At 44.9% G+C, this 23,092-nt stretch overlaps 1 protein-coding gene across 2 annotated transcripts in view; it reads left to right on the top strand.

Moving 5' to 3' along the window:
• The first annotated feature begins 844 nt into the window (after positions 1–844).
• atg7 (ATG7 autophagy related 7 homolog (S. cerevisiae)) overlaps positions 845–23,092 on the top strand; it is a 121,792-nt gene continuing 99,544 nt past the window's right edge. Inside the window, exons 1-11 of one of the 2 annotated variants that reach the window (XM_045705015.1) lie at positions 845–1,542; positions 2,352–2,556; positions 6,563–6,617; positions 6,989–7,106; positions 7,344–7,421; positions 7,662–7,778; positions 9,802–9,948; positions 16,388–16,476; positions 18,050–18,177; positions 19,883–19,973; positions 20,066–20,210. In XM_045705015.1, the coding sequence (XP_045560971.1) occupies positions 2,391–2,556; positions 6,563–6,617; positions 6,989–7,106; positions 7,344–7,421; positions 7,662–7,778; positions 9,802–9,948; positions 16,388–16,476; positions 18,050–18,177; positions 19,883–19,973; positions 20,066–20,210 (1,134 nt within the window). In that variant the 5' untranslated portion in view covers positions 845–1,542; positions 2,352–2,390. 2 annotated transcript variants of the gene reach the window in all.

The following is a 23,092-nucleotide window of genomic DNA, read 5'->3' as shown; positions in this document are numbered from 1 at the left end:
TAACTCAGAGCTCACACTGTGGTAAACAAGGCAACACGATATGTTTACATTCTACTATATAAAAAAAAAAGAAGCTTTTAACATTTACTAAATACATTTACTCATAGCTCACTCTCTATGTAGACAAAATGTCAATATCTGTAAATAATGTGTTGGCCACATCCTGAGTTGAGGTCATGCAAGCCACCATAATTATAGTTATTTTCACTTTTGCCTTAATAATCTGGGTAAATACATTATTGGGGATTAAAAAGACTGATGGCTAAATATGTGAATAGCTGGACTACAGAGAATTACCTCTGAAGGCTATACTGACAGACATTCAGACATTTACAACGATTTTCTAGTGTATTGGAATCAGCTATTCCTCTCCAGTGGAACCAAAACACATGACTCACAAACTGTCCCAATTCACTCCCTAACCCTTCACGGTGAGCTGATCTGTAAGGTGTTGGCTATTTGGTGGAAGCTACACTACTACACTGTTTATACCCATCTGCTGTTCAGAACTGTAAACAAGGGTTAGAGACAATAAGCTAGAGACAGGCCAGGGGCCCCTACTGATGTCCATTGGCCCTTGTCCATCTAACTTCTATGCACATAAGTGGTGGCATGAAATTGGACACAGAAATACTCATGCATCTACATTGTAGATGGACCCAATGGAATATAGCTAGTTTATCTTTACATGTTACAGTGAAGTGAATACTTTATTGATTAGGATAATTGGGAAATGATTAGAAGCTAAAGTGGGCTGTGGAAAGTTGGGTTGGTGCTGCATGGAAAAACTGCCTGAGCAGTACCAGCCTAGCTGGTTGGTTTAACTCAACCAATTAAATAACCAATGAAGTTGAGTGCATGGAATGTGGCTCAACACGAAAATCCTCATTTGACATGACTTCTAGAGTATGCTTTTCTACAGAAGACACATGCGACTATGTCCCCTCTTTTTGGCCTGTTTTAAGGACTATCCGTCAGCTTACTTCCTGGTGCTTTTTTTTGTTCATTAATTAGTTAGATAGCTGGGTTGTTAGCTTATTGCTAACTAGCAACAACAAAAAAACATTGATAGTTTTATTGGCTCATCCGGGCAGAAAATTAGTAACGTCGAGATGAGGAGTGGAGCGTACAAGTTTCTGTCCGTTTTTTCTTGTCTCATTGTCTGCGGTTTCATGTTCATGTTTTGGTTTTTCGTTTTTTACTCTATGGTACATGCGCCATAACTTACATCTGGAATTTATTCTTACCGGTTTGCTAGCTATTTAGCACAGACAGCTAGCTAAGTTCGCTAACGTTAGATTTACCAAGTCGGCATTGGCGATTTTGTCCCCCAGCACAAAACAACCCAAACTGACAAGTTGTAGCCAGTAAAATAAATGTAATTAGTTACATAACAATCAACAGAAAGAGACAAATGTAGCAACTGTAGCTAATTAGCTAACGGCTACCTAGCAACAACATTGTGCGCGTACCCATAGTGCATTGCGGCAACGACAAAACAGTTGATCACATGATCTGAATAAGGAAGCGAGGTGTATTTGGGTAAGTTTATCACGGGTAAAAACAAATTAAATGTAAACGCACTTCTCTCAGTGCTCAACAGTTCTATGTAGCTAAGTGACATATCCTTTGGCTCAGTTAAACTCGTCGTGTTTGGTGTTATGTGCATGACAGGAGCCTTGTAATCGACTCCACCGTGGAAGGTGGGAACAGCATGAATACTCTAGTACTGTAGTTAGCTAGCTAGCTGTTGTCATGTAGACTAGCCATGCAGGAAGCCACAGCTGGCTGCTGTAATCGTGTTATTGAAACAGAAGATATAATACAATCAGATAATTCATATCTCCCAGGCAGCTGAGTATACAAGCTGCCAGATCTCGTGTGTGTGTGTGTGTGTGTGTGTGTGTGTGTGTGTGTGTGTGTGTGTGTGTGTGTGTGTGTGTGTGTGTGTGTGTGTGTGTAGAATAGAGGTATAAGGTGTGAATTGAATAGTGTTGCCACATGACAGTTAGCTAGCTAGGGACAACTCCCTAACAACACTACTGAAGAGCTCCATCTGTCACTCTGCCAGCACACCCAGAGTCACACATCAATACATTATTAACATGTTTAACTAGCTATACACTCCAACATCTCCAGGAAAGAATAGTTGGAAAACTTTTGTAGGAGATGACCCTTATGGAGTCCAGTTGTTAATCAACGTGCTAAAGTAGCTATATCAGTTCCTTAAATTACTTCCTGTCATGAACAATTTTACTTCTCTCTGCTTTCTTTTCTTCTCTCTTTTCAACCCTTTTCCTCTTATTTTCTCCAATCATCTCTCGTCCCCCCCCCTCATGTCTTTTATATAGATTGTATCTGAGCATCAAGGAACAGGAGCGGTGATAGAGATGGCTTCTGTGCCCGTAGACAAAGACAGCGCAGATCAAAAGCTGCAGTTTGCTCCTTTCTCCAGTGCCTTAGAGGCAGGCTTCTGGCACCAGCTCACTCAGAAGAAACTCAACGACTACCGACTGGATGAAAGCCCCAAGAATATCAAAGGCTACTACTACAATGGTGAGCAATGAAACATTTACATTACATTTACATTACATTTAAGTCATTTAGCAGACACTCTTATCCAGAGCGACTTACAAATTGGTGGATTCACCTTATGATATCCAGTGGAACAACCACTTTACAATAGTGCATCTAAATCTTTTAAGGGGGGGGGGGGGTTAGAAGGATTACTTTATACAATCCTAGGTATTCCTTAAAGAGGTGGGGTTTCAGGTGTCTCCGGAAGGTGGTGATTGACTCCGCTGTCCTGGCGTCGTGAGGGAGCTTGTTCCACCATTGGGGTGCCAGAGCAGCGAACAGTTTTGACTGGGCTGAGCGGGAACTGTGCTTCCTCAGATGTAGGGAGGCGAGCAGGCCAGAGGTGGATGAACGCAGTGCCCTTGTTTGGGTGTAGGGCCTGATCAGAGCCTGAAGGTACGGAGGTGCCGTTCCCCTCACAGCTCCGTAGGCAAGCACCATGGTCTTGTAGCGGATGCGAGCTTCAACAGGAAGCCAGTGGAGAGACCGGAGGAGCGGGGTGACGTGAGAGAACTTGGGAAGGTTGAACACCAGACGGGCTGCGGCGTTCTGGATGAGTTGTAGGGTTTAATGGCACAGGCAGGGAGCCCAGCCAACAGCGAGTTGCAGTAATCCAGACGGGAGATGACAAGTGCCTGGATTAGGACCTGCGCCGCTTCCTGTGTGAGGCAGGGTCGTACTCTGCGAATGTTGTAGAGCATGAACCTACAGGATTGGGTCACCGCCTTGATGTTAGTAGAGAACGACAGGGTGTTGTCCAGGGTTACGCCAAGGTTCTTAGCACTCTGGGAGGAGGACACAATGGAGTTGTCAACCGTGATGGCGAGATCATGGAACGGGCAGTCCTTCCCCGGGAGGAAGAGCAGCTTCGTCTTGCCGAGGTTCAGCTTGAGGTGGTGATCCGTCATCCACACTGATATGTCTGCCAGACATGCAGAGATGCGATTCGCCACCTGGTTATCAGAAGGGGGAAAGGAGAAGATTAATTGTGTGTCGTCTGCATAGCAATGATAGGAGAGACCATGTGAGGATATGACAGAGCCTTGGTGTATAGCGAGAATAGGAGAGGGCCTAGAACAGAGCCCTGGGGGACACCAGTGGTGAGAGCACGTCGTGCGGAGACAGATTCTCGCCACGCCACCTGGTAGGAGCGACCTGTCAGGTAGGACGCAATCCAAACGTGGGCCGCGCCGGAGATGCCCAACTCGGAGAGGGTGGAGAGGAGGATCTGATGGTTCACCGTATCAAAGGCAGCAGATAGGTCTAGGAGGATGAGAGAGAGTTAGCTTTAGCAGTGCGGAGAGCCTCCGTGACACAGAGAAGAGCAGTCTCGGTTGAATGACCAGCCTTGAAACCTGACTGATTTGGATCGAGAAGGTCATTCTGAGAGAGATAGCAGGAGAGCTGGCCAAGGACGGCACGTTCAAGAGTTTTGGAGAGAAAAGAAAGAAGGGATACTGGTCTGTAGTTGTTGACTTCGGAGGGATCGAGCGTAGGTTTTTTCAGAAGGGGTGCAACTCTCGCTCTCTTGAAGACGGAAGGGACGTAGCCAGCGGTCAAGGATGAGTTGATGAGCGAGGTGAGGTAAGGGAGAAGGTCTCCGGAAATGGTCTGGAGAAGAGAGGAGGGGATAGGGTCAAGCGGGCAGGTTGTTGGGCGGCCGGCCGTCACAAGACGCGAGATTTCATCTGGAGAGAGAGGGGAGAAAGAGGTCAAAGCACAAGGTAGGGCAGTGTGAGCAGGACCAGCGGTGTAGTTTGACTTAGCAAACGAGGATCGGATGTCGTCAACCTTCTTTTCAAAATGGTTGACGAAATCTTCCGCAGAGAGGGAGGAGGGGGGGGAGGGGGAGGAGGATTCAGGAGGGAGGAGAAGGTGGCAAAGAGCTTCCTAGGGTTAGAGGCAGATGCTTGGAATTTAGAGTGGTAGAAAGTGGCTTTAGCAGCAGAGACAGAAGAGGAAAATGTAGAGAGGAGGGAGTGAAAGGATGCCAGGTCCGCAGGGAGGCTAGTTTTCCTCCATTTCCGCTCGGCTGCCCGGAGCCCTGTTCTGTGAGCTCGCAATGAGTCGTCGAGCCACGGAGCAGGAGGGGAGGACCGAGCCGGCCTGGAGGATAGGGGACATAGAGAATCAAAGGATGCAGAAAGGGAGGAGAGGAGGGTTGAGGAGGCAGAATCAGGAGATTGGTTGGAGAAGGTTTGAGCAGAGTGAAGAGATGATAGGATGGAAGAGGAGAGAGTAGCGGGAGAGAGAGAGCGAAGGTTGGGACGGCGCAATACCATCCGAGTAGGGGCAGAGTGAGAAGTGTTGGATGAGAGCGAGAGGGAAAAGGATACAAGGTAGTGGTCGGAGACTTGGAGGGGAGTTGCAATGAGATTAGTAGAAGAACAGTACCTAGTAAAGATGAGGTCAAGCGTATTGCCTGCCTTGTGAGTAGGGGGGGAAGGTGAGAGGGTGAGGTCAAAAGAGGAGAGGAGTGGAAAGAAGGAGGCAGAGAGGAATGAGTCAAAGGTAGTCGTGGGGAGGTTAAAGTCACCCAGAACTGTGAGAGGTGAGCCATCCTCAGGAAAGGAACTTATCAAGACGTCAAGCTCATTGATGAACTCTCCAAGGGAACCTGGAGGGCGATAAATGATAAGGATGTTAAGCTTGAAAGGGCTGGTAACTGTGACAGCATGGAATTCAAATGAGGAGATAGACAGATGGGTCAGGGGAGAAAGAGAGAATGTCCACTTGGGAGAGATGAGGATTCCAGTGCCACCACCCCGCTGGCCAGATGCTCTCGGGGTATGCGAGAACACGTAGGCAGATGAGGAGAGAGCAGTAGGAGTAGCAGTGTTATCTGTGGTAATCCATGTTTCCGTCAGTGCCAAGAAGTCGAGGTGCTGGAGGGTTGCATAGGCTGAGATGAACTCTGCCTTGTTGGCCGCAGACCGGCAGTTCCAGAGGCTGCCGGAGACCTGGAACTCCACGTGGGTCATGCGCGCTGGGACCACCAGGTTAGAGTGGCAGCGTCCACGCGGTGTGAAGCGTTTGTATGGCCTGTGCATAGGGGAGAGAACAGGGATAGACAGACACATAGTTGACAGGCTACAGAAGAGGCTACGCTAATGCAAAGGAGATTGGAATGACAAGTGGACTACACGTCTCGAATGTTCAGAAAGTTAAGCTTACGTTGCAAAAATTTTATTGACTAAAAATGACGAAGATGATACAGTACTGCTGGCTGGTGGAGTAGGCTAGCTAGCAGTGGCTGCGTTGTTGACTTTGTTTGAAAGTGTAGCTGGCTCGGTAACCTATTTTCGTCGCGGGGGACGAAAATAGCTGGCTAGCTAACCTCGATAATTACTCCAAACTACACAATTATCAAACTATGACAAAGTCAACTAACACTGCACTAGTCAAATCGTTCCATTGTAATGTATTAGTTTCTACAGTGCTGCTAGTCATTAAAGGTTGGCTAGCTAGCAGTGGGTTTGATGATGACTAGGTGTGTTGACTAAGTCTGGAGTCTGGACAACGGCGTCGCGGCGCGGCTGGCTAGCTAACCTCGCTAATTACTCTAAACTACACAACGATGAGGAACGTTCTTGGAGCATTGGGTGACTTTCTCTCTTGACTTGGCTCTTCAATGTTTGACAGCTGTCACATGTAAAATGGAGAGAGATATACATAGGCTAGCCTAATATTATATATTATTTTATATATTTTCATACTAGTAAGAAAGAATTGCAAAAGAATATCCAAGGGTACATACTACTACAATGGTGACTTTATACCTATAGGCTACCTATACAATAACATTTTATAGGCCTAACAAACCTGTCTTTGTGTGACTGTCTTGACTTGGTTCAGTCATGTTCAATGTTGATAGCTGTCACAAGTGAAATGGAGACTACTTGTGAGACACAATTGTGTGGGTTTGCAATAAAGTATCGTTTTTTGATACCTGTGACTGATTTTGTGTCTATTGTCTTTGAACTAGGCGATCCGGTCGGCCTCCCCACTCGCCTGACTTTGGAGTTTAGTGCATTTGAGGCGTAAGTATTAGAGCTTCACTCTTAGAAAAAAAGGGTTCTTTGGCTGTCCTAATAGGAGAACCCTTTTTGGTTCCAGATAGAACCCTTTTTGGTTCTAGGTAGAACTATTTGGGGTTCTATGTAGAACCCTCTGTTGAAACGGTTCTACCTGGAACCAAAAGGGGTTCTCCTATGGTGACAACCAAAGAACCCGTTTCGGTTCTACATGGCAACTTTTTTTTCCCCCCTAAGATTATAGACATCGCTCACTTTGACTGGTACAGTATGTCTTCTATCTTTGTAGTGAGGGCTAACAAATGGGATATGTAATGTGAGATACACAAAGTGAAATAGGCATGTGTTCATCATGTTGCTCCTGATCGATTGTGTAGGGATGGCCCCAGCCCAGCCCGCTGCTGTCCCGTCACAGGGACCCTGTACAACACCAACACGCTAGAGGCCTTCAAGACCTCAGACAAAAAAGCACTGCTGGAACAACAGGCCACGGAGGTAAGGCCCATTTCATAGACCTGTAGACATGTATTACTTACGTAGAAATACACTACATCTGTCTATGGTAAGACCCAATTATCTATATATAAACAGCGCTCCTCAGGGAGCATAGGCCATTGACAGATATTCTTACTACATGAGGCCATCTTGTAATTGTGTTTAATATGTTAGCTTCTTATGTAGTATTGGTCAGGAAATATCTCATGTTTCAGTGCCCCTTCTTGTCCTTGCCAGATTTGGGATTCCATACAGTCCGGTGATGCTCTCAAGGACCCATCCCTCCTCTGCAAATTCCTTTTGCTGACTTATGCAGTGCGTAAAACATGGTTTTGTATAAGTTTATAATATAGTTGAATTACTTTTACAATGGATTCTGTTCACTGCATTTAAGTTGTCTCTCTGTCTCTCTCTCTCTCTCTCTCTCTCTCTCTCTCTCTCTCTCTCTCTCTCTCTCTCTCTCTCTCTCTCTCTCTCTCTCTCTCTCTCTCTCTCTCTCTCTCTCTCTCTCTCTCTCTCTCTGTCTGTCTCCATCTGTCTCTCTCTCTCTGCCAGGACCTGAAGAAGTACCACTTCTACTACTGGTTCTGTTTCCCAGCTCTCTGTTTCTCTGAGGGAATTAAGATCCTCAAAGAGCCTGCTACGTTAGAACAAGTCTTCTCTTCTAAACAGGTACTCACATTTTATACATAGATTAGAGGATGTACATTGGACCACACTAAAGTAGGTTACTGAGTGTTGTGTTGTGGGTGTGTGAGTCAACCAGAGCATCACTAGAGTATGTGTGTTTGCGTGGGTGTGTGTGTGAACAGGATCTCTGCTTATCACCTGCCTCTTGACCCACAATAATCTGGAATGTTCTGGGGAGTCAACTTTACGACTGTAAAAGTCAAACATAGAACACAGATAGTAGGGGAATACAGAGTCAGTCTGGGGTGAACCAGGTTACCAAGATAACTGTCACATATGTGGGGAAGGACTGGGACTAGGGTTGCAAAATTCTGGTTACTTCCCCGAACTATAAACTATCATAATAAAGAAAGTTGCACACTCCATGTATAAACTCCCAGTAATTTACTGGGTATTTACCAACGTTTCTGCATCACTGTGCCTTCACATCACTGTAAATACACATTAAATTGCTGGGAGTTTATACATGGAGCGTTAGTCAGCACCTCCACACTAACTACTATTCTGGGTGTGCGTCAGCTCATGTTTTTTTACTTCCCCGGACTTAACAGGTTTTCCCTGATAAATAATAGGAAGGAATAAGGAGGAAAACAGGATTTATGGAAAACCTAGGAATTTTTGGGAAAGTTACAGGAACCTTGGAAATCCCAGGAAAGACTATACAGACAGTCTAGGGTGAAATGTAGGTTAGGTTGAGGTATGGATGTTGCGGTGAGCGTATTACGGCTACACCGGGGGTCACGAGTCATGAAGGAAGTCAAATTCCACGTGACCGTTTAGTCACGATAGTTAGGCTTCTCCTAGCTCTGATGCTCCTGCTGGTCATTAGTAGTCTACCAGACTAGCTAACTGCCTGCTACTCAGCACTCTATTGTCCCTCTAATCACTCTGACATCAATGCAAATGTAATGGAAAATCTAATCCAACACTACATGAGAGCTCATGTTGCTTAACATTTCTATAGGCTATGCAATTGTGTGAGAAAACAGAGTGATGGCCTCTATTAAAAAGAGGAGGATCCCATCAGTTTTCTATAGGCTAGCCCTAACATATTTATTTCTCAACTTTCCTAATATTAGCAGGGCTTAGAATGTGAAGAAATAACCTAATAGTTTATTAATATTTTAAGATAAACAGCCACATTGCGTAAAACAGTTTTTTTTTTAAATGCTAGTGGTTGTATTAATTTGGGATCTATCGCATCCCACAACTGTCCCAGACTGTTTGGAATATTTATTACTCACACAGAATAGAACAGGTCAACTTTTGTACTACGGGGGATAGTAGATTGACATAGGCTAGTGCTCTTGTTAATAAACTCGCTCACCGAATCAGCGTATTCGTCAATGTTTTTTGTTCGCCGCAATGCGGAACATATCCCAGTCCACGTGATCGAAGCAATCTTGAAGCGTGGAATCCGATTGGTCGGACCAGCGTTGAACAGACCTGAGCGCGGGTGCTTCCTGTTTTAGTTTCTGTCTATAGGCTGGGAGCAACAAAATGGAGTCGTGGTCAGATTTTCCGTAGGGAGGGCGGGCGAGGGCCAATACCCTGTCTCTTCCCTCCAGACCTCAGCCTATGACAGTGTGTTGACCTGTACAGCTTCCTGTCTCTTCCCTCCAGACCTCAGCCTATGACAGTGTGTTGACCTGTACAGCTTCCTGTCTCTTCCCTCCAGACCTCAGCCTATGACAGTGTGTTGACCTGTACAGCTTCCTGTCTCTTCCCTCCAGACCTCAGCCTATGACAGTGTGTTGACCTGTACAGCTTCCTGTCTCTTCCCTCCACACCTCAGCCTATGCCAGTGTGTTGACCTGTACAGCTTCCTGTCTCTTCCCTCCAGACCTCAGCCTATGACAGTGTGTTGACCTGTACAGCTTCCTGTCTCTTCCCTCCAGACCTCAGCCTATGACAGTGTGTTGACCTGTACAGCTTCCTGTCTCTTCCCATCAGACCTCAGCCTATGACAGTGTGTTGACCTGTACCCCCTCTCTCTTCCCTCCAGACCTCAGCCTTACAGGCAGCCTATGACAGTCTGTGCAGTGAAACAGGGACCTCAGCTGTTCCTTACTTCCTGATCAAGTACACAGAGGATGCTGTCCAGGTGGCCCAGCTACGAGACTGGGACAGCTTCAACACTGATCTCAGCAAGGTCAGTAGTGGCGGTGGGGACAAAGAGTTATGCTGATCAGAATGGCCCATGTTGTTGGGTCTGTAATGGGAGCACTGTTCTTGTTTCTCTATTTCTATGTCATTATTAATCACATTTCCATCCACAGTTTCTATGCAGTAAAGTATACACAATCGCCACAGCTGTGATGGAAACAGGAAGTTTCGGTGTCGTTTTATAAATGTTCGTTCGACATGGATCTTTTTGTGTCGGTAAAATTAATTATGGGAGAAATGCATTTATGCACAAATATTGATTTTTTTTTCCCCAAATTTTTTATTTATTTTTTGAAATAAAATGTTATTTAACGTCTATTTAACTAGACAAGTCAGTTAAGAACAAATTCCTATTTACAATGACGGCCTACCCCCGGCCAAACCCGGACGATACTGGGCCGATTGTGCGCCGCCCTATGGGACTCCCAATCACGGCCGGATGTGATTCAGCCTGGAATCGAACCAGGGACTGTAGTGACACCTCTTGCACTGAGATGCAGTGCCTTAGACCGCTGAGCCGCTCGGGAGCCCTTAACCATCATAACCAATAACCATCATATCGACGTAAACTTGGATGATATGTTGTGTGGTCGTCCCACTACGACTCTTCAGGAAAGCAAGCAGTTTATTAGGCTACAGATGAAATAAGTTATGATGAACTTCACAGGGTGGTGAAAGTGCAAGATGATGAGCTTGATGCTCCTTTTCCAATAAATATCGACGGTCTTATTCCGGTGACTTGATGCTCGACTGCCCGTTTGACAAATAAAAATGATTCTTGCTCTTATCCATTATATCTGTATCTGAGAGATGTTGGCTAGAGGGCACGTGCCAAGAGCAGTGTCTTCTTTGTGACAACTCTCGATATGGAAACGCATTAGACTTTTCATTTTTTTCTTTTAGACTTTTATTCAAAACGTGAAAATCTGAAGCTAAAAAGTACATTTTTGTTTTCGCTACGTTATCACTCACTGATTCTGATCTGTGATGGTGGGAAAACGCCACTGGTTTGCATATTTTTCTTTATGCTCTTTGTTAAACATTTTTTATCGCCATTTGGATGGAAACCTTGCTATTGCGGTACAATACACATACAGTTTTAACATGTCAGTGGACAAAAAAACAAAAGCTATGCCGATTTTTAAGAATGGTAACAGCGGAAAAATAAATTGCTGGTTTATTACCGACGGTTAGGGTTAATTGCCTTCATCAGCCTCAATTATGGCTCAGTAGCCTTGTCATGCTGATATGAATGGCCTATGTTAGAGGTTAAAATGCATTACTAGACTGCTTCTTTACAGATCTCAATAAGGCCATGGGGTCCATGGGCTGGGGACAGAGTACCCGAATAAGACCTTATTCAGACCTACAGGTAACTGCCGAAATAAAGGAAACACACTAACATTATATAAAGTGTTTTAACGAGCCAGAACAGCTTCAGTGCGCCTTGGCATAGCCTCGATTCTAGAAGAGTCTGGAACTCCTATTGGAGGGATGTGATACCATTCTTCCACCAGAAATTCCATCGTTTGGTGTTTTTGTTGACGGTGGTGGAAACCGCTGTCTCAGGCGCCGCTCCAGAATCTCCCGTAAGTGTTCAATAGGGTTGTGATCTGGTGACTGAGACGACCACCGTGGGTATATGGTTTACATGGTTTTACACGCTCATCACACCATTCAGTGACCACTCGTTCCCTGTGGATGGGGGCGTTGGCGTCCTGAAAGAGACCACTCCCATCAGGATAGAAATGATTCACCATAGGTTGAAGGTGATCGCCCAGAATGGCTTTGTATTTTCTGGCGTTTTACCTTTTGCCTGACGACTCACCATGAACTTTAATTCCCCGGCTCTATCGATCGCTGCGTACATTCAGTCTGAGACTGCTGTCCTAGCCAAGCCGTTTGTGTGACTTTCGAAATGAGGGGCGTTGTACAAAACATATTCATCAGCGATTTTTGAATCACCAATCAAAGTTGATAACGTCATCATGTAGCGCCTCTGGCCCAACCAATCGGTTTCTGGGACCAATCACAACGGTCAGAATGTGTTCGCATTCTACAAATTGCCAGGAAGGGAGGCAAATCCAGATACATGGTGGAGAATAAACGTCAGTTGGCCAGAGCGATGTGGATGGGTAGCCAGGCTAGTTTACCTTGACCTCTAAGGGGTTGAGTGGGTAGCCAGGCTAGTTTACCTTGCCCTCTAAGGGGTTGAGTGGGTAGCCAGGCTAGTTTACCTTGACCTCTAAGGGGTTGAGTGGGTAGCCAGGCTAGTTTACCTTGACCTCTAAGGGGTTGAGTGGGTAGCCAGGCTAGTTTACCTTGACCTCTAAGGGGTTGAGTGGGTAGCCAGGCCAGTTTACCTTGACCTCCTAAGGGGTTGAGTGGGTAGCCAGGCTAGTTTACCTTGACCTCTAAGGGGTTGAGTGGGTAGCCAGGCTAGTTTACCTTGACCTCTAAGGGGTTGAGTGGGTAGCCAGGCTAGTTTACCTTTTTTTATGTTATTTTTATTTCACCTTTATTTAACCAGGTAGGCTAGTTGAGAACAAGTTCTCATTTGCAACTGCGACCTGGCCAAGATAAAGCATAGCAATTCGACACATACAACAACACAGAGTTACACATGGAATAAACAAAACATACAGTCAATAATACAGTAGAAAAAGTCTATATACAGTGAGGGCAAATGAGGTAAGATAAGGGAGTTAAGGCAATAAATAGGCCAGGGTGGTGAAGTAATTACAATATAGCAATAAAACACTGGAATGGTAGATGTGCAGAAGATGAATGTGCAAGTAGAGATACTGGGGTGCAAAGGAGCAAGATAAATAAATAAATACAGTATGGGGATGAGGTAGATAGATGGGCTGTTTACAGATGGGCTATGTGCAGTGATCTGTGAGCTGCTCTGACAGCTGGTGCTTAAAGCTAGTGAGGGAGATATGAGTCTCCAGCTTCATTTATTTTTGCAGTTCGTTCCAGTCATTGGCAGCAGAGAACTGGAAGGAAAGACGACCAAAGGAGGAATTGGCTTTGGGGGTGACCAGTGAGCTATACCTGCTGGAGCGCGTGCTACGGGTGGGTGCTGCTATGGTGACCAGTGAGCTGAGATAAGGCGGGGCTTTACCTACCAGAGACTTGTAGATGACCTGGAGCCAGTGGGTTTGGCGACGAGTATGAAGCGAGGGCCAACCAACGAGAGCGTACAGGTCGCAGTGGTGGGTAGTGTATGGGGCTTTGGTGACAAAACGGATGGCACTGTGATAGACTGCATCCAATTTGTTGATTAGAGTGTTGGAGGCCAGTTTTACGAGGGTATGTTTGGCAGCATGAGTGAAGGATGCTTTGTTGCGAAATAGGAAGCCAATTCTAGATTTAATTTTGGATTGGAGATGTTTGATGTGAGTCTGGAAGGAGAGTTTACAGTCTAACCAGACACCTAGGTATTAGTAGTTGTCCACATATTCTAAGTCAGAGCCGTCCAGAGTAGTGATGCTAGTCGGGCGGGCAGATGCGGGCAGCAAACGGTTGAAGAGCATGCATTTAGTTTTACTTGCGTTTAAGAGCAGTTGGAGTCCACAGAAGGAGAGTTGTATGGCATTGAAGCTCGTCTGGAGGTTAGTTAACACAGTGTCCAAAGTAGGGGCCAGAAGTATACAGAATGGTGTCGTCTGTGTAGAGGTGGATCAGAGAATCACCAGCAGCAAGAGCAACATCATTGATGTATACAGAGAAGAACGTCGTCCCGAGAATTGAACCCTGTGGCACCCCCATAGAGACTGCCAGAGGTCCGGACAACAGGCCCTCCGATTTGACACACTGAACTCTATCAGAGAAGTAGTTGGTAAACCAGGCGAGGCAGTCATTTGAGAAACCAAGGCTGTCGAGTCTGCCAATATGAATGTGGTGATTGACAGAGTCGAAAGCCTTGGCCAGGTCGACAAATACGGCTGCACAATAATATCTCTTATCGATGGCGGTTATGATATTGTTTAGGACCTTGAGCGTGGCTGAGGTGCACCCATGACCAGCTCTGAAACCAGATTGCATAGCGGAGAAGGTGCGGTGGGATTCGAAATGGTCGGTAATCTGTTTGTTATCTTGGCTTTCGAAGACCTTAGAAACACAGGGTAGAATAGATATAGCTCTGTAACAGTTTGGGTCTAGAGTGTCTCCCCCTTTGAAGAGGGGGATGACCGCGGCAGCTTTCCAATCTTTGGGGATCTCGGACGATACGAAAGAGAGGTTGAACAGGCTAGTAATAGGGGTTGCAACAATTTGGACTGATCATTTTAGAAAGAGAGGGTCCAGATTGTCTAGCCCGGCTGATTTGTAGGGGTCCAGATTTTGCAGCTCTTTCAGCACATCAGCTATCTGGATTTGGGTGAAGGAGAAATGGTGGGGGCTTGGGCGGGTTGCTGTGGAGGGTGCCGGGCAGTTGACCGGGGTAGGGGTAGCCAGGTGGAAAGCATGGCCAGCCTTAGCGAAATGCTTATTGAAATTCTCAATTATAGTGGATTCAGCCTCAGTGCAGTGGGCAGCTGGGAGGAGGTGCTCTTATTCTCCATCTACTTTACAGTGTCCCAGAACGTTTTTGAGTTTGTACTACAGGATGCAAATTTCTGTTTGAAAAAGCTAGCCTTAGCTTTCCTAACTGCCTGTGTATATTTGTTCCTAACTTCCTTAAAAAGTTGCATATCACGGGGGCTATTCGATGCTAGTGCAGAACGCCACAGGATGTTTTTGTGCTGGTCAAGGGCAGACAGGTCTGGAGTGAGCTAAGGACTATATCTAGTTTACCTTTCCCTCTAAGGGGTTGAGTGGGTAGCCAGGCTAGTTTACCATGCCCTCTAAGGGGTTGAGTGGGTAGCCAGGCTAGTTTACCATGTCCTCTAAGGGGTTGAGTGGGTAGCCAGGCTAGTTTACCATGCCTCTAAGGGGTTGAGTGGGTAGCCAGGCTAGTTTACCATGCCTCTAAGGGGTTGAGTGGGTAGCCAGGCTAGTTTACCATGCCTCTAAGGGGTTGAGTGGGTAGCCAGGCTAGTTTACCATGCCTCTAAGGGGTTGAGTGGATAGCCAGGATAGTTTACCTTGCCCTCTAAGGGGTTGAGTGGGTAGCCAGGCTAGTTTACCATGTCCTCTAAGGGGTTGAGTGGGTAGCCAGGCTAGTTTACCTTGCCCTCTAAGGGGTTGAGTGGGTAGCCAGGCTAGTTTACCTTGACCTCTAAGGGGTTGAGTGGGTAGCCAGGCTAGTTTACCTTGCCCTCTAAGGGGTTGAGTGCGTCGCCAGGCTAGTTTACCTTGCCCTCTAAGGGGTTGAGTGGGTAGCCAGGCTAGTTTACCTTGCCCTCTAAGGGGTTGAGTGGGTAGCCAGGCTAGTGGACCTAATCCATGCCCTCTAAGGGGTTGAGTGGGTAGCCAGGCTAGTGGACCTAATCCATGCCCTCTAAGGGGTTGAGTGGGTAGCCAGGCTAGTGGACCTAATCCATGCCCTCTAAGGGGTTGAGTGGGTAGCCAGGCTAGTGGACCTAATCCATGCCCTCTAAGGGGTTGAGTGGGTAGCCAGGCTAGTGGACCTAATCCATGCCCTCTAAGGGGTTGAGTGGGTAGCCAGGCTAGTGGACCTAATCCATGCCCTCTAAGGGGTTGAGTGGGTAGCCAGGCTAGTGGACCTAATCCATGCCCTCTAAGGGGTTGAGTGGGTAGCCAGGCTAGTGGACCTAATCCATGCCCTCTAAGGGGTTGAGTGGGTAGCCAGGCTAGTGGACCTAATCCATGCCCTCTAAGGGGTTGAGTGGATTAGCCAGGCTAGTGGACCTAATCCATGCCCTCTAAGGGGTTGAGTGGATTAGCCAGGCTAGTGGACCTAATCCATGCCCTCTAAGGGGTTGAGTGGGTAGCCAGGCTAGTGGACCTAATCCATGCCCTCTAAGGGGTTGAGTGGGTAGCCAGGCTAGTGGACCTAATCCATGCCCTCTAAGGGGTTGAGTGGGTTAGCCAGGCTAGTGGACCTAATCCATGCCAGGAAAATGCACCCCACACCACAAGAGGTACCAGAACCCTCATTTACTATTTTTTCCTTTATTTTTTTTTAGCATTTACCTGTACGTACTCCTCTTTGCTCACTATGGAGTAAGACTGGAATATCAATATGCTGATAAGGATGTCCTATATTGGTGGTTCGATTTAATGGCACAATAAACATTACACTGTGCGTGTGTTTATTTTTATTTTTTTTTACATGTCCTGCCTTTGCACTTTACTTCCTGGTTCATTCAGGTAAGGTCTCTATGAAGTCACTGATGTTTCTTGGCACAATCCACAATCCTCTTGTGTAAAGTCTCCTTTTAGAAAAGCGTTATTTTGGCCTCAATGAGACTTCCTGGTTTAAAGGTTAGTTCAAATATGCTTTGTTAATGTTGCAGGTAACCGTGGGTGTGTATGACCCTTGCACTCTGCCCCAACATCCAGGATGGCCTCTGAGGAACCTGCTGTTTCTCCTAGCCAGCAAATGGTAAATAACGAAAGTCCCAAACATAACATCATCAATCACATCCCACACTACCGGGAGGGGATGAGTTCACCTCCCTTCGCTGTATATTCCACTAGTTATAACTGGACTAACAGGTTATTATAGAATACATCCCTCCCCTGTATATTCCACTAGTTATAACTGGACTAACAGGTTATTATAGAATACATCCCTCCCCTGTATATTCCACTAGTTATAACTGGACTAACAGGTTATTATAGAATACATCCCTCCCCTGTATATTCCACTAGTTATAACTGGACTAACAGGTTATTATAGAATACATCCCTCCCCTGTATATTCCACTAGTTATAACTGGACTAACAGGTTATTATAGAATACATCCCTCCCCTGTATATTCCACTAGTTATAACTGGACTAACAGGTTATTATAGAATACATCCCTCCCCTGTATATTCCACTAGTTATAACTGGACTAACAGGTTATTATAGAATACATCCCTCCCCTGTATATTCCACTAGTTATAACTGGACTAACAGGTTATTATAGAATACATCCCTCCCCTGTATATTCCACTAGTTATAACTGGACTAACAGGTTATTATAGAATACATCCCTCCCCTGTATATTCCACTAGTTATAACTGGACTAACAGGTTATTATAGAATACATCCCTCCCCTGTATATTCCACTAGTTATAACTGGACTAACAGGTTATTGTAGAATACATCCCTCCCCTGTATATTCCACTAGTTATAACTGGACTAACAGGTTATTATAGAATACATCCCTCCCCTGTATATTCCACTAGTTATAACTGGACTAACAGGTTATTGTAGAATACATCCCTCCCCTGTATATTCCACTAGTTATAACTGGACTAACATGTTATTATACATCCCTCCCCTGTATATTCCACTAGTTATAACTGGACTAACAGGTTATTATAGAATACATCCCTCCCCTGTATATTCCACTAGTTATAACTAACTAACAGGCTATTCTAGTCAGTTTATATGTGTCTAATATTAGATAGTCTTGGAATTGGAATCTGCTGTTTATAACCAACGAATGGTAAATCCCCTCACTAGCTTACATAAAGTGATACCGGCAAGCATAGTGTGATTTGATCTTCTACCAGGAAGGGATGAGCACCAATCCTCCTCTATATTCCAGTACACCTCTCTCTTCCTTTCCTGTGCATGACTAAGCTGTTAGCAATAACTATTATTGTAAATTGTTTATATTCGCTAGATAAAGCTTGGCTGGAGGGGTAAGTCATGAGGTATGTTCCTACACGGCGTTTTGACCTGTACAGCGTGTCAAGCTAACGTAAACACTATGATACGGAGCTAGCTACGCGTTAGCATCTCTCTCTCTCTGTGTGTGTGTGTGTTTGTGTGCCCATCAAAGTGGTGTTGGCAATGATCTTGGATACGTCTTAACTTGTACATGTAGTATTTTAAACGTGTGTGTGTGTGTGTGTGTGTGTGTGTGTGTGTGTGTGTGTGTGTGTGTGTGTGTGTGTGTGTGTGTGTGTGTGTGTGTGTGTGTGTGTGTGTGTGTGTGTGTGTGTGTGTGTGTGTGTACCAGGGGCTCCCAAATAGATGTGATGGAGGTGATGTGTTTCAGAGACAGGACTCTTCAGGGTAGTAGGAACATTCAGCACAGCATCGTGTTCCAGGTCAAACTGCCGGTCCCTGAGCAGTCTGTCAATGCAGGTAAACACACACACACACATCTCACCGTTCCTGCTCTGCAGAGCCACGGGGCTGAGAAAACACACAAAGCCTGGCCTTTTTATCTGGAGGACAGGAGCGAGGGGTGGGGAGATGGGAGCGAGGGGTGGGGAGACGGGAGCGAGGGGTGGGGAGACGGGAGCGAGGGGTGGGGAGACGGGAGCGAGGGGTGGGGAGACGGGAGCGAGGGGTGGGGAGACGGGAGCGAGGGGTGGGGAGACGGGAGCGAGGGGTGAGGAGACCGAGATGAGGGATGAGGAAAGGGAGATGAGAGCGAGGGAGGGGTAGACCGAGGGATGAGGAGACGAGAGCGAGGTATGGGGAGAGGGAGGCGAGAGCGAGGGGTGGGGAGAGGGAGGCGAGAGCGAGGGGTGGGGAGAGGGAGGCGAGAGCGAGGGGTGGGGAGAGGGAGGCGAGAGCGAGGGGTGGGGAGAGGGAGGCGAGAGCGAGGGGTGGGGAGAGGGAGGCGAGAGCGAGGGGTGGGGAGAGGGAGGCGAGAGCGAGGGGTGGGGAGAGGGAGGCGAGAGCGAGGGGTGGGGAGAGGGAGGCGAGAGCGAGGGGTGGGGAGAGGGAGGCGAGAGCGAGGGGTGGGGAGAGGGAGGCGGGCGAGGGGTGGGGAGAGGGAGGCGAGAGCGAGGGGTGGGGAGAGGGAGGCGGAGCGAGGGGTGGGGAGAGGGAGGCGAGAGCGAGGGGTGGGGAGAGGGAGGCGAGAGCGAGGGGTGGGGAGAGGGAGGCGAGAGCGAGGGGTGGGGAGAGGGAGGCGAGGGGTGGGGAGAGGGAGACGAGAGCGAGGGGAGGCGAGAGGGAGACGATGGGGAGAGGGAGACGAGAGCGAGGGATGGGGAGACGAGAGCGGGGAGAGGGAGACGAGAGCGAGGGGTGGGGAGAGGGAGGCGAGAGCGAGGGGTGGGGAGAGGGAGGCGAGAGCGAGGGGTGGGGAGAGGGAGGCGAGAGCGAGGGGTGGGGAGAGGGAGGCGAGAGCGAGGGGTGGGGAGAGGGGGGCGAGAGCGAGGGGTGGGGAGAGGAGGGCGAGAGCGAGGGGTGGGGAGAGGGAGGCGAGAGCGAGGGGTGGGGAGAGGAGGGCGAGCGAGGGGTGGGGAGAGGAGGGCGAGAGCGAGGGGTGGGGAGAGGAGGGCGAGAGCGAGGATGGGGAGAGGGAGGCGAGAGCGAGGGGTGGGGAGAGGGAGGCGAGAGCGAGGGGTGGGGAGAGGGAGGCGAGAGCGAGGGGTGGGGAGAGGAGGGCGAGAGCGAGGGATGGGGAGAGGGAGGCGAGAGCGAGGGATGGGGAGAGGGAGGCGGGGGAGAGAGGGATTTAAATGTTAATGCAGAGACCACCACCTCTCCCCTGGTGGGGTTTGATCGGCTCAAGATCCCAAACAGTGGCCTTATTCCCATCTTTATATAGTACACTACTGTTGACCAAGGCTTTATGGGCCCTCCTCAAAAGTAGAGCTCTACAGTGCCTTCAGAAAGTATTGAACACCAAACTGTTCCTGGATGGTTGGGAGAAGTTGCTCTCGGAGGATGTGTTGGTACCATTCTTTATTCATGGCTGTGTTCTTAGGCAAAATTGTGAGTGAGCCCACTCCCTTGGCTGAGAATGTCATTATCAACACTCCTAATCAATAGTATACTCTAATCAATACTCAATGTCATTATCAACAGTCTTTGCTTTCTGTTCCCTCAGTGTGTCCAAAGAATGTAGGATGGGAGAAGAACCCTAAGGGAGCAATGGGACCCCGGATGGTCAACCTCAGTGAATGTATGGACCCAAAGAGGTACAATAAATCAACCAATCAAAGGGTACATCGTGAGTCTTATCTCTATGTGCGTCCGGTGTCTATCTAACGTTCTTTATCTAACACACCAGACTGGCGGAGTCATCAGTGGATCTCAACCTGAGGTTGATGCGTTGGAGGCTGGTGCCTTCTCTGGATCTGGACAAAGTGACTTCTACTAAATGTCTGCTGTTGGGGGCTGGTACACTGGGTTGCAACGTAGCCAGGACTCTAATGGTGAGGACCTGCGATGTTTAGATTACATAATGGAATATATCCTGTATACCTTCTGACCAGGTCAAATACAACATGTCAATATACTTCAACATGCTGAGCTCCTGGTAGGTTTTACATAAGGTCATGGGAACATGGAGAATATATATATATATATATTTATTTATTTATTTATTTATTTATTTTGATATTTGCATTTCAGTCATATAGCAGACACTCATCTAGCGACACTTACTGTACATGCAGAGAGAGACTATATATAACATGTAGAGAGACTATATATAACATGTAGAGAGACTATATATAACATGTAGAGAGAGACTATATATAACATGTAGAGAGACTATATATATATAACATGTAGAGAGACTATATATAACATGTAGAGAGAGACTATATATAACATGTGGAGAGACTATATATAACATGTGGAGAGACTATATATAACATGTAGAGAGACTATATATAACATGTAGAGAGACTATATATAACATGTAGAGAGACTATATATAACATGTAGAGAGACTATATATAACATGTAGAGAGACTATATATAACATGTAGAGAGACTATATATAACATGTAGAGAGACTATATATAACATGTAGAGAGACTATATATAACATGTAGAGAGACTATATAACATGTAGAGAGACTATATAACATGTAGAGAGACTATATATAACATGTAGAGAGACTATATAACATGTAGAGAGACTATATAACATGTAGAGAGACTATATATAACGTAGAGAGAGACTATATATAACTTGTAGAGAGAGACTATATATAACATGTAGAGAGACTATATATAACATGTAGAGAGACTATATATAACATGTAGAGAGAGACTATATATAACATGTAGAGAGAGACTATATATAACATGTAGAGAGACTATATATAACATGTAGAGAGAGACTATATATAACATGTAGAGAGACTATATATATATATAACATGTAGAGAGACTATATATAACATGTAGAGAGACTATATAACATGTAGAGAGACTATATATATATATAACATGTAGAGAGACTATATATAACATGTAGAGAGACTATATATAACTTGTAGAGAGACTATATAACATGTAGAGAGACTATATATAACATGTAGAGAGACTATATATAACTTGTAGAGAGAGACTATATATAACATGCAGAGAGATATATATATATATATAACATGTAGAGAGACTATATATAACATGTAGAGAGACTATATATAACTTGTAGAGAGAGACTATATATAACATGTAGAGAGACTATATATAACATGTAGAGAGACTATATATAACATGTAGAGAGAGACTATATATAACATGTAGAGAGACTATATATAACATGTAGAGAGACTATATATAACTTGTAGAGAGACTATATAACATGTAGAGAGACTATATATAACATGTAGAGAGAGACTATATATAACATGTAGAGAGACTATATATAACATGTAGAGAGACTATATATAACATGTAGAGAGACTATATATATATATATAACATGTAGAGAGACTATATATAACATGTAGAGAGACTATATAACATGTAGAGAGACTATATATATAACATGTAGAGAGACTATATATAACTTGTAGAGAGACTATATAACATGTAGAGAGACTATATATAACATGTAGAGAGAGACTATATATAACATGTAGAGAGACTATATATAACTTGTAGAGAGAGACTATATATAACATGTAGAGAGACTATATATAACATGTAGAGAGACTATATATAACATGTAGAGAGACTATATATAACATGTAGAGAGACTATATATAACATGTAGAGAGACTATATATAACATGTAGAGAGACTATATATAACATGTAGAGAGACTATATATAACTTGTAGAGAGAGACTATATATAACTTGTAGAGAGAGACTATATATAACTTGTAGAGAGACTATATATAACATGTAGAGAGACTATATATAACTTGTAGAGAGAGACTATATATAACTTGTAGAGAGACTATATATAACTTGTAGAGAGAGACTATATATAACATGTAGAGAGACTATATATAACATGTAGAGAGACTATATATAACATGTAGAGAGAGACTATATATAACATGTAGAGAGAGACTATATATAACATGTAGAGAGAGACTATATATATATATATAACATGTAGAGAGAGACTATATATAACATGTAGAGAGACTATATAACATGTAGAGAGACTATATATAACATGTAGAGAGACTATATATAACATGTAGAGTGACTATATATAACATGTAGAGAGAGACTATATATAACATGTAGAGAGAGACTATATATAACATGTAGAGAGACTATATATATATATATATACATGTAGAGAGAGACTATATATAACATGTAGAGAGACTATATATATATATATATAACATGTAGAGAGAGACTATATATAACATGTAGAGAGACTATATATATATATATATATATATATATATAACATGTAGAGAGAGACTATATATAACATGTAGAGAGACTATATATATATATATAACATGTAGAGAGACTATATATAACATGTAGAGAGACTATATATATATATATATATATATATATAACATGTAGAGAGACTATATAACATGTAGAGAGACTATATATATATATATATATATATATATAACATGTAGAGAGACTATATATAACATGTAGAGAGAGACTATATATAACATGTAGAGAGAGACTATATATAACATGTAGAGAGAGACTATATATAACATGTAGAGAGAGACTATATATATATACACAACTGGTCATACATTTTAGAACACCTACTCATTTCAGGGTTTTTCTTTATTTTTACTATTTTCTACATTGTAGAATAATAGTGAAGAGATCAAAACTATGAAATAACACACATGGAAT

The sequence above is a fragment of the Salmo salar genome, chromosome ssa22, assembly GCF_905237065.1.
Source record: "Salmo salar chromosome ssa22, Ssal_v3.1, whole genome shotgun sequence".
NCBI lineage: Eukaryota > Metazoa > Chordata > Actinopteri > Salmoniformes > Salmonidae > Salmo > Salmo salar.
This window is presented reverse-complemented; position numbering and strand designations above follow the sequence as displayed.